This window comes from Mugil cephalus, chromosome 2 (genome assembly GCF_022458985.1).
Source record: "Mugil cephalus isolate CIBA_MC_2020 chromosome 2, CIBA_Mcephalus_1.1, whole genome shotgun sequence".
Lineage (NCBI taxonomy): Eukaryota > Metazoa > Chordata > Actinopteri > Mugiliformes > Mugilidae > Mugil > Mugil cephalus.
In genome coordinates, this window is record NC_061771.1 from 1,242,934 (window position 1) to 1,258,679 (window position 15,746).

Below are 15,746 nucleotides of genomic sequence, written 5' to 3' on the forward strand. Positions count from 1 at the left end.
AGACTTGTTTGGAGGAATTTGTTGGTAAAAACAAAGTTAGTTATACCCTTGAGATGTCACGAAGGTCTCCCAGGCAAAAGCACAACTAACCAGTGTTAAGTCACAATGAATACTGTCAATAGCGCAAACCACTGTGACTTACGGTAATTCAAAATCGGCCGCTTTGACGGATGCCAGCGATCCGTTCAGGCTTTTGAGGGTAAATAGATGGCAAGAGGCTGTTACAATCTTACTTTTTTTGTTGTTGACGAACTAACAGTGCCATGACGTAAATAACACATCATGGCTCAAAATAAAAGCAACACAGTCGCATTGCATGCACAGTTCATCTGTGCTCATGACTGACGTACCGCGGGCCGGACGGGAATGCCCAAAGGGCCGTATGCGGCCCGCGGGCCGTAAAATGCCCAGGTCTGATGTAGGCTATCGTATTCTTTAGCCATCATTAGGCCTTCTATAAATAGCCTCCCATCACGTTTTAATAATACATATGATATTTCAGAGACAAACTAAATAATAGAACAGAGTATGCACTAGTCAATTACATTATTTTCAACCATAAATACTATTTAAAAATAATCTCATGTTGAATCACTTTAGGCTGAACTCACTTGCATAACAGTCTAATGGTGGAGGTTTAATTGAAAATAAACTAAAATTAAAACTGTAAAAAAAATCAAAGCGTCCCTTAAGTTCCCTCCCCCCATAGCATAGCAACAGGACACAGAATTTATATCCCAAATGTCTTATTTTTTTTAGTCTTTTGCTTAGTTTCAACAGAGATAGGACTACGGTCCTGACATGTCTTTAGTGGGCTTATGTCTTCATACTCTTAAGAATCCATATAAACAGGCAAGTTTTCCTTTTGGATGATCCTGTATTGTTTGGCCAGGAAGTGTGGGTAGCTATAGCCTAGCTATAGCAAGTATAGCCTCAACAGCACATTAAAAATCTATGAATCATGACCTATCATCATCAACTCTAATCTGACAATACTACATTGTTACAGCTTAATGTAATAAAATAAAGCAACAGTTTGTTCAGTGTGAAGGAGAATTGGGTCCCTCCAGTGGTTACTTATCCTCTGAACACCTGCATAAAGCTAAACATATGACCTACATTTCTTCTTACAGGTTATACAGTCATTGGTGGAAAATAACAAAAAACAAACATAACAATAAACAATATATTTTATTTTACAATGTATTATTGTACAGGACATTTTTTTTTTTTTTTTTTTTTTTACCAGGAAAAAATTGTACAAAGCCGACCTTAAATATTCTAATTTCCATTCTAACTACTGACTGGACATAAAAAAGTCCCTTCCAAAGTGAAGCATTTTATTAATTAATTAATTAATTAATTATTTTTTATTTATTTATTTTTTTACAAACATCAAAAATTAGCATTGAACAGGCATTCCTACTTAGTCACAATGCATGCTAGTTATTCAAAAAACACTACACCAGAATCCAATTCAATACAAAGCTGATGTCAGTTCAGAGCAACAAGAAAACGAAAAAAAAAAAAAAAAAAAAAAAAGGATCTCAGCAAATAAATAAAAAAGTGTGCTCTGAAATTCTGTACAGGAATATCAATGTACAAAACGTCACTTAAAAACCTTTGTAGCTTAAATTGCTGTTACAAATACGCTTTTTTAAGCATCTTTTTGACAGTAGCATACAACATTAGAACACTAATGTACAAATCATGGTCACTTCTGTTTCTGAGGTCTGGTGGGTATGAAACCAAAAAAATGTCTGGGTGGGCGGTCCTTAATTCTGTCAGTAATTAGTGTTTTTTGTTTTCAGTATAAAACACATTTAGTGAGATGTTTGAAAGTTTGGAAATACTACAGTATTCGGTTTCTTCCAAACAAAACTCATTCCTTCATGCTATGATGCTCTGCTTCCATGTCTCAGAGAGCCTGAGAAGACATTAATACATTTCATTTGCATTCCCTGCACTTATGTTTTTGTGTATAGCCCTGTATTGTGTTCAACAGAAATATTTAAAATCTAGAATCAGTGCTAGAATCCCCTGTGGCTGCAGTGTTCACTTTTTTAGCAACACTATTTACTACAATTTTACATTTTATAAACCTTCTACTGTAATTTTATATTAGTGAAAGGACACATATGTTGTTACACTGTCACTGTAAGCTCCTGCACTTTTTGTGCAACAGATAATGACCCTCCGGCAAGAACCAGTTGTATAAACGTTTTTATTCTATTTTTGTTTGTTTTCATGTGGCTTGCATGAGTAACTGAAGTGTTTTAGCTACCCAGTAGTAGGTAAATCTCTTAGTATTTCTCAGTGATCAGGCACAACATTATGACCACCTTCCTAATATTGTGTACATCTCCCTTGTTCATTCAAAACAGTTGTGACTCGTCAGAGAATGGACATAGGTCTTCTGAGGGTGTCCTGTGTTGTCTTGCAACAGAATGTTGTTAGTGGAGGCCTTTGGGTCCTATGGGTTGAGAGAAGTTGAAAATAGGTGTTACTGTTGGCACTTGATTTTTTTTTACTTATTTATCGCTCCTACTAATGTGGTATAATACAACAAATCCTACCTTCATGAAGGGGACTGTAGCCTCAACATGTGGGGCGGATGCTCTACTCACTGAGCAAAACCACCCCCTAACTTCATGAAGGTTATGTAGGTGGAATTGAATTTTACTGAATTCTAGTGATTTAGAGGAAAAGTTAGAGGACAAGCGATATTTGTTATTCAGTCTAACAAATTGAGGTCAATGAAAGTAGGCTAAACCACAGAAACATCTACATATTAATATTATAAGAATTAAAAAAATACATTTTAAGTATGATCAAAGTGGAATTAATTACTTCACAAATTTATTAAGACTGATAGTTACAGCTAGGTGTAACTAATAATCTGACCAGTGTCATATAATCCTGACTGCTAACTCAAATTTTATTTCTGTATGACAGTAAAACATTGTGGAACTCCACTTCAGACCTCTAATTCTGTCATCACATGAATAAGACTACAGACACAAACAAGTTTGTTTAGTTTATGACTATCTGCTCAGTTTTTTTTTGTTGTTGTTGTTTTCCCCCTGGTTCCTGCATGATGCCTCAAGACATTATACTGATAACCGTAATGCCCACAGGCATTGCAATGGCACTTTAAACTCTACTGCCTATACTGACAAATGCTGCTTTTCTTAGTTTACAGTCTGATCATCGTCAGTCTGTTCACACCATTAAGCATTAAGATCCAAACTGGGCAGTTCAATTGTAAGTGACCAGCTATAGACATGTGGGTTCAGACCTGACATTAACATGCATCTCCAAATGTGTTTCCAGACCCAAACTCAGTTTAATGCTCTGTATGCAAATAAACCCTAACACCATCTGGGATGCTAATGTCTCTAATGGATCTCTACTGCTGCTCCAGAACCAAGAACAGTGTTGTTTTATGCCTCATGACTTTGGCACACACATTCAATTATTATTATTATTTTTTGATCTGATGGTATTTAGACCAACAAAAAACTCTGCTTGGAAGTTCATATTTACCATAATCTCCAGTAATAAAGGTAAATAAAGACATCAGTGACTGAGGAAATATGAAACTTAACCACACAAGGTTCCTTATACATCAATATGACCACATCAATAATTAACACAGAATCACACTTGTGTACTCATATTAAATCCTTTCACTTGTGAATTATAACTTAGATTTATTTATTTTTTAGTTAGTTAACATGTACATGTAAGGATGGAATAGTACTTCCATTACTAATGAACAGACATCATTTTGTGATGTGTGATCATTTATAACAGCGGCCGTGTATATATATATATATATATTTTGTTCAGATGAATGATGCAAAAGTCCGCTGCTGAGTATAGAAGGTATTTAATGCGACTCAGTACTCATTGCATTCACACTACCAAAGGAATGTGGACAAATGCAGACACATGACCCAACCCCACCTTCATGACCCCACCTCCAAATGTGGTTGGAGACTGGATCTCTCAGTGTGTCCTGGGGGTGTTTACATCTGTATTTTACAATGGCCACTTGCAATCAGATTGCCAAAATTGGATCCTAGTGCAACTCAATAAAGAACCTTGGATGATTCGTTGAGCCAATAAAACAACCTTTTTATTATGCAGCCTTTTCCTCAAACCTGGTGTCTTAAAGAGGGCTTTAAATGCCACATCAAAACAAACAGCATGAGGTCTGTCAGATTTGTCACATTTTAGGTCCTGGACACTACGCTGTGAGCCTGTGAGTCAGGCTTGATTTCACCAGTTCACTGCTGATACTCAACATAAAACATTTTTGTCACATTATGGATTGAGCATTAGCATTTCACGTTTAAAGTGAAAGCTGCTACTGGATCGCTGCCAAACTAAATTTCGTTGTAACTTCGGTGCAATGACCATTAAAGTTATTATACTATAATGAGTTAGGCAGTGTGTGGCGTTTGAGCTCACCTCTGCTTCATTTGAGTTGTGAGGGTTTATTTTGATTTGGGAAGACAGAGTTCAGGGTCCTCATCTATGTATATGAGTGTGTGCTGGGGTCAAGGGATGAGAATCAAGTGCCTTTGCTGAAGGGCCCGCTGTTGTGCCACTGACCATTATGAACGCCAGAGTTGGCTGAATGAGAGGCTGGTGATGCCGCGCAGTTCTCCCCATCAGATTTCTGACACTCTGGCAGATCCTTTTGGCACGGTTCCATGGTAACGGCCACCCCCACACCACTCCGCCCGGATGTCATGTGCGTCACCTCAGACCAGGTGTCCTTCTCTGGGTCATAACACTCCACACTGTCCAGGAAGGTGTTGCCATCATAACCCCCTGTAGATAATAACATTAATAAGGCTATGCGGTGTTTGCAGGATCCATTATGACATGTTCATATAGCAAGTCACTGATTTATGCCTTACAGTTATAAAATAACATTCATGGGCCCCTTAATGCCCTTGACAGTCATTATGGGGCTACGGAAATCAAATGAAATGCTTAATGTTTTCCACTATGATGTGACAATCAACCAATGATTCTTTTTGACTTACAATCGAGGGACATTCAGTATTGTGCCATGTTTGGCAATTAACTTTGAAAAGAGAAAATTCCTTATTTATTCTTTCTGGTTTCCCATTTTTTGGAAATTTATATAGATTTCCATGTAGCATTCAGTAGAAAAAGGAAAACGGAGACACAGACACTTTCAGCACATGACTAATAGGGCCTTTGAAAAGAATATGGTCAATGATATTAGGAAACAAATATGAAGTTAGATAGACTAATATTAGTCAGTTGGCAACTACGATACATTTATAAGAGGTGAAAAAAAAACATTTGGAATTAGCGTGACAACTCAGATCATATTCATGCAGCTGATAACAAAAAGAGTTAAATGGAGCCAGGAGATAGCAAACCTGGAGTCCAAATAATGACACAAAATTAGAGTTGAAGGTCAGAGCTAATGTGGCTAATAAAAAACATTAGCACCTTTTGATTTTGCTACTCACAATGTGATCAAAGCTTTACAAAATGTAAATCTTAGAAGTGATCAAGAGTTGTTGATTTCCATAAAAATGGCAAGTTTGGATGTTCATCAGTACACAACTGAATGAATGAATGAAATCAAAATATTAACATATATATATATATATCAGCCATTATTTTTAATGTGGTGCTTTTCTCTAAATCGTAGTTGATTTCTAGTAAAGACTCATACTCACCCAATACATAGATGCGGCCATGTAACGCAGTTACTCCCAGAGCACTGCGCCTGTGCCTCATGGAGGCAGCAGAGCTCCATGTATCAGTTTCCACATCATAGCGTTCCACCGTGTTCAACTGGTTTGTGCCGTCGTACCCGCCCATCACAAAGATGTGATTACCCAGTGCACACACACCTAAAAAACAAAACAAACAAACATTTATTCAGGTATTTTTTTGCTTTGTGGTCCTGGTCTCATGAACTTGTCCAGTTTTCATGGCCTGTGGTCGTCCACGCCTACTTGAATGCATAATTCTCCAACCGGCCTATGATGATTCTTATATTAAATCATTATAGCAGTTGTAATAGAACAACTGTTGTCAGTAACAGTTTTATTTATATTTATTACCAAACTGTCATGTAACACCATCAACTATATTTTGTATTTGTATCATCATCAGATTTTACACTTAATCAGATGTATGTATCTATGACAGAAGTTTTCTTGTTTATCTTGTTTCTCCTGTTCTTCTTTTCTCTCTCTTCTGTCTCTCTACCCGGCTGGCCTTCAGCAGATGGGTCCCTCCTTATGAGCTGGGTTCTGCTCAAGGTTTCTTCCTGTTAAAAGGGAGTTTTTCTTTGCCACCATTGCTATTGTGCTTGCTCTGGAGGTTTCAGGTTGGGTTTTGAGACAATTTGTATTGTTACTGACGCTATATAAATAAAATTGAATAAAAATTGAATTTGTCTAGATATTGGCACATATTTGCAAGTATACGTCAGAGCAGACCCATTAAGTACAGGGGAAAGACGTGCACGTTTGTTTTGACTCCCAGCCCAAATGTGTAATAAGGATACTTGAAGACTCACTGAGCTCTTGCTATCCTGCTGTTACTAGTGTCCAAACTATAATTAATGCTTCCATGGTGAATATATACCAGACACTGTGTATAAAAATGGACTAGATGACTCTAGCCTCACTGTACAAAAGTGAAGCCCAACTACTGCAGAAGTGGGTGCTGCTATCTTGGATTGGTGATGCAATTTTTGTGATATTGGGATGCTTTAGTCCTTCATGTAAACACTAACAGAACATACAGCACATACCCTCTGAACGTTATGTAGCTAACCACTGCCATCCTGACTGTATTGTATTGTTGTGTCTTTTTTTTTTTTTTTTTACATAAGACTGCTATGTGGTATGACATGCATCCTGGGAGGAATGAAATAAAAGACATTACTTTGCTTTGTGTGGTTAAAATATCCTTTTGATCTCAATAGCAAATAAATAGACTGTCTGTTAAAAAAGACCTTACACAGAACTTTTAAAAACAAAGATGGTGAACAAAGATCAAGAAAGATAGAAGGCAGTCTTCCCTTCCTTTCTTACCAGCTCCAGAGCGCACAGTGTTCATGGGTGCCATGGTCTTCCATTCATCCTTCTCAGGGTTGTAACACTCACAGGAGCTGAGCCGGTTGGCCCCATCAAACCCCCCCACAGCATAAAGCAGACGGTTGATGACCGCCACACCAACACCGATACGCCGTGTTAACATTGAGGCCACCAGCTGCCACTGGTCTCTCTCTGGATCATACCTGTGGAGAACCAACACAGATAGAGACACACGAAAATCTTAGCATTTACTTTTAGTCTTTATTTCCCTGTTGTCCTCAACCGAGGGGTAGGATTATTCAATTCTGTATCAAAGAAATTCATTGGGTTTCTCACTCACAAATGCATTATTTTTTTATTGTTTTGTGTCTGCGTGTGTTTGACCTCATAGTTTAACACTACAGGGTGTCAACATTATATGAGATTGACGCAGTTCTAGTCTTGCAGTTGAACAAATGCATTATTTTAATGCCTCAGCAGCTCAACTGAATGACAGATGACACTGTCTGGATCAGTGTAACTATGTCATTTCTCAGTTACTGTGATTGGCAATACAGTTACAGTAAATTCTATTCTTTATGATATTACGTGACCATCCAAACAGGTTTGGCACGTTCCTCTTTCACTGACATTGTGGCTTGTCTGGTTAATATTTTCTATTTGCAGAACAACATCAGAGTCCAACTAAAGTTTCATCCTTGAACTAAGATTATTTACATATTGCCCTTAAAACCAGATTGGTTAAGGATTGTGCAGCAAGTCTACATCTGAGTTAGAGTCCTCATTAAAGGACATTAGAGAAGGCTAATTGTGATATATGTTGATGGGACGGTGGTTCAAGAATAATCCGACCAAACAATCATACTGTTTTAAGTGTAATTATAGTGTAAGTCAAGGTAAAAGCTCTATTGAGGTTTTCTTTTAATAACTGTCAGAGTAAGTATAGATTCTTCTAGATTTAGTGACATAAGAATATTAGTACAAGTGTTTCCCCTCAGGCTAACGATGAGTATTTTTTATCACTCATCATGTTGAAATTTTTTTTCCTTTAAAAACATCCTCATAGCGGCTTTGTGGAAACTAAAAATAAACTGCAGGAAGTGAGACATTTTCACGTAATTACCAGGAAGTTAACCAATGCCTTTTCTTTCATGAACTGACTGAATATAGTAAACAGACAAGAACAAAGTCTTTACTGTAATGACTGCTGGACTTTGGACACTGATACTGTACGCTTAATTTATTAATCAATCAATCCACAAAGACAAACCAGAGGAATATCAGCATGCTGGCAGGCTTTTACTGATTAATATCTATACCTAACCAGGGTGTGCTATTTAGTAGCAACATAAATTCAGCATCGGCTCCGATATCTTACAAGGTATCAGTTCTATCATTATACTCACTCACCGTTCCACACTATTATGGTGAATGCACCCATGTGATCCACCAACCGCATATATCATGCCGTCTATGACACCAACACCGATACGGTTCCTGGGAACACTCATCGGTGCACACGGTAACCAGCAGTTGTTCATAGGGTTATAGCAGTCCAATGCATTCGAGTCCATGTTGCCATCGGGCGCATTGTTTCTCCCACCAACAGCATAGAAAAGCCCACTGATAACACAGGCTGCCAGGCCACTACGGGGCACCTGTAGGTCAGCTAGTCTCAGCCAGGCTCCTGTGCAGGGATTGTAGGCCTCCAAGTAGCTGAGAGACTGGCGGAAATAACCCCCAGCTGTGTAGATGAGCTGTGGCACCTTGGGAGTTCTGCAAGGAATTACTTTGGTGGGTTTGTGGAGGGTGAGATCTTGGAAGATCTGGGCCAGGTAGTCTTTACACTGTGGGTCCCAGTCCAGAGACTGGAGCTGTGTCTGCAGGAAGTTGGGGGTGAGGGAATGGCAGCGGACAGCCTGCAGTAAGGCTTGGACATACGGTCGCCGGTTCTCCCGGTCATACCGTACCCAGGCCACACAAGCATGGAAGACTTCTGACTCACAGCGCACATTGAGCTCATCGCGGCTAATAAGAGTGACCAGCTGGCAGTGTGACAAGTTGAAGAACTCCTCCTGGGTTGCGACCTGGAACAGATGAAGATGTATTTACAAATACAGAGCTCTGATCAATTAAATATACGGATGGAAAGACACGTACAGTCATGAAACTATCTGTTGATGATCAAATCAATCAAAGGATACTTTTCTCAATCAACTTATTTGTAATAAGGGTTTTGTTATTTGTCCTTTCGTTTGTCTTCTTTTGATTGTGCTACATTACTGCTGCTGTCAAATTCTGGAGTCAGGAATGCTACAGCCACAGGTGAACACAAACGGTAGTCTTCGTGATTTAGTGCTTTCAGTCTCATTGCTCAAAGTAAAAAATGGAACAACTGCAACAGCTTACTCATACCACATAACACTTAACACACAAATACCATGTTCCAACAGTCACTTCAATCTAGAGACTTAGCATTTATTTTAGTGAAAAGCTGTAGCAATAATGTGTTACAGTTAATCTGTAAACTTTCTGAATGAGCATTTAATAGTTGTCCAAAAATGACAAGAAACACATATTTTCCAGCAGGAACTCGCAACTAAATGTTGCTAAATAAAAATTATGGACAATGTCTTTGCCCCTAAGGAACAATTACATTAGTGGAAGGATTACATGCACAACTGACTGATGCCACTTCTGTTCAGAACAACAGGAACGTGGCCAAAGTTTCAACCCCACGTTTCACTAAAAATAGCTTGGACAAATACAGCTGCTGCAAAAAATATTTCTTTATGTGACTCTTTTGTTCAAAACAGATGTTACTAAGGAAAGAATATAGTTTCAAGATAAAGTTTATTTGACTGTTACACAGGGTAAACCTAACCTTTTGTACTTTTCAAACTGAATATTGTCAGAATATTTTTTGGCAAAGACAAACCAGCAGACTTTGATTGTAGACAGAACAACATTGATTAGAGATGATGCTTAAGCCATACCTGGCTGAAGTTCATATAGATGTACTCTCTGGCCTTCTGGTGGAGCTCCGTGCAACCAATCTGCTCAGCAAAGCTTGCGATGCCAATGGCGTTGCTCGGATCAAGCTGCTGGACGAGGAAATCACAGCAGGCCTTGACCACGCTGTCTATCTGGTACATGACGGCACCATTCATCACATGGATGACACACTTCTCACCCACAGAGATACTGGCTGTGTATGCAAACTCTATCAGTCTGTCCATAACCTAGATGGATGAGATGGATTAAAGATAATGGTTATGGTAAAAGGCAGGTTTGAGGGAGAAGAAAATAGGTACAGACAGAGAGACTGGATTAAGGAAAATCAATACATTGCAAAAAAAAAAAAAAAAAAAAGATGTAGATGCTTGTGTGTCTGTTCAATCATTTGTCTCAGGAAGGAACAGAAAGATTACCATCTCATGAGCCAACAAGTCACAGATACTATTACCATGTGTGTACCTTGTGTGTGATGTATTTATATCCAATTTAATTTAATCACAATCATCACCTGAAACTGTATTCTAATTCTAAAGTATTTCTCCTTTTGTTGGACTTCTGATTGGTCTGCTGACCACTAACCAGTAGACTACTACCCTTTGCCATGTCCCAGCTTCCTTTGTTACTGTTGTTAGATTTGACAAACAGTCATATAGAAAAACTTTGAAAACCTGTAGCCTTAGCAATTATCACACTTATTGACAGTACGTTTTTGAAGAGTCACAATTATGACCACAGCATGGGAAATAACCATACACTTAAACTGAACATTGGTGAAAAGACTAGTCATTTTTCCACTGCCTGCCTGTCTTAGCACAGTCGCTAATGTTAGCTGTCTCACCTAGTTAACAAGTTAGGCTCTGTTACCACAGGTTTTCAGTGTTTTCTATCGGAAGTTTTGTTTGTCTAACCTAAGCAAAAGTAAATAATGGAAATCAGGACTTGACAAATGATCGAAGCACTATGGTTGGTGATCACACTAAACAAATATTGTATTCCACTTTTAGGAAAATAAAATACAATCCATTTCCCATCATTATTTTAATAAATGTAATTAATAATCCGTATTAAAATGTTACACATCAGAATGTTGTAATGTGCATGGAGTTTTAAACCCTTTTGTGTAGGAGCAAAGAAATTTTACTAACCCTGGGGTGAATCCCTTCGATGGGCACTAACTCCATACCACACTCCTTCAGGCCATTGGTGAACATGGCCCGGAAGACTGGAGACGAGGAGGCCAAAACAACCTTGTGAGCTACGAAGTCCACCGCCTCCAAGTCCTGGTAACGTACGCGTAATGTGACGTCACACAGCTGACGCTCTAGCCGCAGCTCGTTCATTATTGTGAAGGCAGCCGACGTGTGGCTCTCTAGCGTGTAGCTAAAGACGTGGTGACCGTTGCGCGTGGATGGAGTCACCAGCGCTTTGCATTCTGGCAGGTACTCTGTCATTTCCTCCTCTTTCTCCTCCTCCTTAGTCTCTTTCTCAAGTACTGTGGGCAGCGTTACGGGGCATCATTGCACTGCATGCGGGCATGGGTAAAATACAAGAGCTTCAACTGAGGAACTTGGCAGACTTGGCTTTGCAGAAAGTTCCAGGCTCTTCTTGGCTTGCAGGGTGTTTTTTCTGTGTGCAGTTAAATCTGATTTATGGAGACATGAGGATTTTCTTGCTCGGTTCAATACTTCTGTCCAGCCATTTTGCTCTTTACGGCATTACTAGGGATATGCGAGCTGTCACTCGTGGCTGGGTGTGCTGTTACTTGTTGCACTTCCAACATAATGGAAATGTGGAAGTTTAGGATTCTTCTGGCTTTAACCAAGAATTAACTTTGCAGGAATAGAGAAAACAGTAAATGTGTCATGAAAGTGAGAACTAAATGAGACTCTCTTGGTTCAGTCGTTTGTATTGGCAACACAGGTGTTTTTCTTTCCACTCTACAGTGATGTCAGAAACAGAAATTTGCTAATCATTCCTGACAGCGAAAACCGTATTCTCAAGTTTGTCTCTCTTGTCCAGGCAATCGTCTTGTTTCAATACATCTGGATTGCTTAAATATCATCAGTGAAGCAATTCATGAGATGCAATGAACAAGTTTCATTGTTAGTTCATTGCTAAACAAGATCAGCAATAATTCTACCTATCATCAGAAGGCTATACTTCAGCCAGTTGTTGCTGTAGAGGCAGTTGAGAGCTTGTTGACTGTGAAGGGGTAAAAAGAGGATCAGCTGCCAAAAGTGTCGTACATGTAATTTAGAGCCCTTAGGAATGGTGGGTGGGAGGTGTTTGATGGCTTTCTCTGGAGACGGATGGAGATGGATTTGCACCGCTGTGAAGAGAGAGAGACTTTGCATGTATATTGTATTGTACATATTTACACTCACTTGCAAGCTCGTTGGGTAGAGTAGTGATAGTGAATAAGATAATTAACAGCCCTGCACTTAGTCACAAAGGTTATGGTATTGCGCATTGCATTTCAAATAACAGAGCTGTTGTTTCAACTGTGTTTTCATTTTGGAGGCTGTTGTTTGGAGTAATATTGAATTGTACTGTATTGCACTGACATGTATCTCCATTATTTTTTATCATTTATCGATGCCAAGAGACCACCTATTAGCAATTGTTGTTGCAGTTGGCTTAGGTTCAGGGCCAATGATGACTATGGCAGCATGAGTCCCAATAGCTCATTATAAACAAACCACAACATCTCCTTTTTTCATATGTATGATGAGAATATTGCGGGCCATATCCATGTTAAAAGAAGCTCAACAAACATGTAACTTCTTACAAAATGAACCCCTCACTTTACCATCAAGCCAACTTCTTCTTTACAGAATATAAATCACCTGTGAGAGTGACATGCAGTACATAGTTCAGAGTGTGCTTGTCCTGTTAGTGTTCAGTTATCAAGAAGTGTAAGAGTAACTCAGCAACAGCTGTACAGTTACATAACAAAGCGCCCATAAGATGACGAACCACACAGCAATCATTACCTTAAGATGTTAAGAGGATGCAGGATACAAGTCAGGTCATATGGCCTTACAACTTCACAATCTGGAGGTGGATTACTGCATGCTCTTTAATCTGCAATGATATAATATCAAATTATGTCACTTTTTTTATTATTAATTAGGCATATGTTGACATGGCAGAAACCAATTGTGGACATCCTCCTAACACAGTGAAGGCTCATGTAACATGAAACACACTGTGAATCAGATTTACTGCTGAGCTTTCCTCCCTCCTCATTTCTGAGTAAAATAGTTCACAGAACATATTGCTCAACTCACCAAAGCCCAAGGAAATATGAAACGTACTGCTCACTAGCCAAACAAGCACTGCAGATCTAAGTCTGGTGCATATTTCTGACAGCTGATCAATAACTAAATAATACTACCAATCACATTAGCTTGCCTTCTCAGGCACAGGCTAGTATAACTTGCTCCAAACTTCATGAGAGGAGAGGAGTTTGTTGCAGAATGTAACTCTGTGCTGACATGTTAAGGGGATTTATCTTAGCACAAAACTGCATGCATCGTGATAACTGCTTCACACTTTTCTATCATATTTCCTAGTACCATCTCAGATGTGAAGATAAAAAAATTACTTCTGGGATCTGGGCATTTAGTCAGTTGAAGTACGCCCATCGTAGTTCGATAAAGTCTGAAGTGGCAACGTTTACTTTGCAATCATATTAAACAGGGGCCCTGAGAAGCTGAAAAGGAAACAGAAAAATTACATCAATGTGATTCAGTGATCTCTCTCACTGTGGTGTCATATTAATAGGCCGTTTGTTTCAGCTCTACAAATAATGCCTCCCATAATCAAGGAAATTAGCAGCAGCCTGACTAGTGATGACCATTCTCTGCTGCTGTCCAAAAACAAAGACTTAGATTTATGGTGCATAAAGCAGTAACATCTAAGTCTCAAGACAAACCTATAAACCATACACATACATACATTGTCAGATTAGATTAGATTTAACTTGACCCCTGGACCCCTAACAGAGCCTGCACCCCACTTTGGGAAACCGGCCTGAAATGCTTGGATGTCATTCAAGAGGAACTGCACAACAACAGAAGTGACTCAAACTAGAGTTTAGAGTGAGCACTGCACTTGCAGATGTGTCTGGCAATTCATTGCTTCAAGGCCATCAAACTCGTTAAATCAACACGACGCAACTTGTTTCGATTTTTTGGCACAGATCTTGCTTCTACAAAACATCGTGAACTCTTCACCGAGCAAACAGTGGAACTAGATGTTCCAAAACATGACCCGAGAGTGAACGGATCTTACATAAACCCTGATGGAGTTAGATTTCCGCGCCATCTACCTGAAGAGCCCTCCCAACACACACACAAAGCACCGTGCAATCCGGTCACAAATGTACGGAGATCATTTCTGTGCTTGTTTTGATCGAAATAATCCAGTGCTAGGCGAGCAGAGCGAAAACAGACGCAGGAGATCCGGGGAAATATCCATTTCCGACGAGAGTGAGCCGAGTGTCGTCCCACGATATAACAGCCGGAGATACGACAAATGACAAGTTTTACGTTTCGGAAATAGAACTGACAGCAAAATAGGTTCCTAATAATAGACAGTAGAGTAGCGGCTGAGCACATCAGCGCACTAACATGCTAACACTGCGATAGGCACACACATTCTTACTACTGTCCATCTTCAAAATATGGCCACACGGTCATTAATAATTATTACTGATACCTCAAGTCTGTAATAAAAGAAACTCACGTAGTCTAGCTCAATTCCTCCATCGCGGTCTGCCGAGCTGTGCGCCACATAGGAAGGAGGGGGAAAGCAGTAACTCACCGTGACTAAGCATTGTACCGGGCCTCCTCTCGCCTTCACAATAAGAGCCGTCCTCTAAAACAACGGACGCGCTTCCGTTGACGAGCAGCGGTAGAAAAATAGATCCCGAGGGAGGGTGCTTTTATTGAGAAAGAGTTCAGAGAATGAAGGAAAAGCAAGGCCAGTAGTTGGCAGCGCGCCCAAAACTACAGCTTTAACGTCAATCAAATCTGTTCAAAATAACACCACTTACATCAGGGCAATCTCTCCACTACACTTTGAGACAACCTGAATGCTCAGTTACGGCAGGCTAAACCAAGAACTAGAAAATGGCCAAAGAAAACCAGTTACATCATTTTACAGCGGGGCGAATATATTCATGAAGTCATGAAATTGCAAAACTGCTCTAATTTAATGATGACAATGGTCTTGTCCAATAAAAACTTAATAGTTCTCACGAGATACAGCTGTGATGTCCCTTAATTACAGCATAATCCAAAATACTTGCTCATTAAGTGCGATACAGCTTTGCAAGTACCTTCGTGTCTACAATGTGTTCGTGAACGGTTCAATCAGTAAACAGCAGCTTGAGATAAATGTGCTGACATGCCACTAAATTGTTTCCCTCCTTAAAAAATACGTAATTCAGGTCAATCTAGTATGCAGCCTCATCTATTTTGGTTAGCGACCACAAGGTGGCACCAAAAGCCAACGGGGAATGTGGAAGTTGAGACTCTTTGAATAACCAAGTCAAACATTATTGTCACATTTGAAGTTTCATTTAACCCTCAGGCATCAGTTTACTTTACTTACTTG

At 39.4% G+C, this 15,746-nt stretch overlaps 1 protein-coding gene across 4 annotated transcripts; it reads right to left on the reverse strand.

Annotated features, from left to right (window-relative positions):
• Window positions 1-1,172: 1,172 nt before the first annotated feature.
• On the reverse strand, window positions 1,173-14,983 carry keap1b (kelch-like ECH-associated protein 1b). 4 transcript variants are annotated; one of them, XR_007112279.1, is made up of 9 exons: window positions 14,874-14,983; window positions 13,118-13,208; window positions 11,270-12,453; window positions 10,103-10,348; window positions 8,517-9,193; window positions 7,104-7,309; window positions 5,733-5,909; window positions 4,477-4,842; window positions 1,173-2,473 (listed from the first exon to the last, which is right to left on the reverse strand). XR_007112279.1 is itself a non-coding variant. In XM_047578049.1 (9 exons), exons 3-9 carry the CDS (start codon window positions 11,573-11,575, stop codon window positions 2,454-2,456), a joined length of 1,854 nt encoding a protein of 617 aa, XP_047434005.1. In that variant the 5' UTR covers window positions 11,576-12,453; window positions 13,118-13,208; window positions 14,874-14,983; the 3' UTR covers window positions 1,173-2,453. The 4 variants fall into 4 exon arrangements, 3 of the variants coding, with proteins under 3 accessions (XP_047434005.1, XP_047434002.1, XP_047434003.1); XM_047578049.1 differs by having other exon boundaries at window positions 4,621-4,842; XM_047578046.1 differs by having other exon boundaries at window positions 1,173-4,842.
• Window positions 14,984-15,746: the final 763 nt, after the last annotated feature.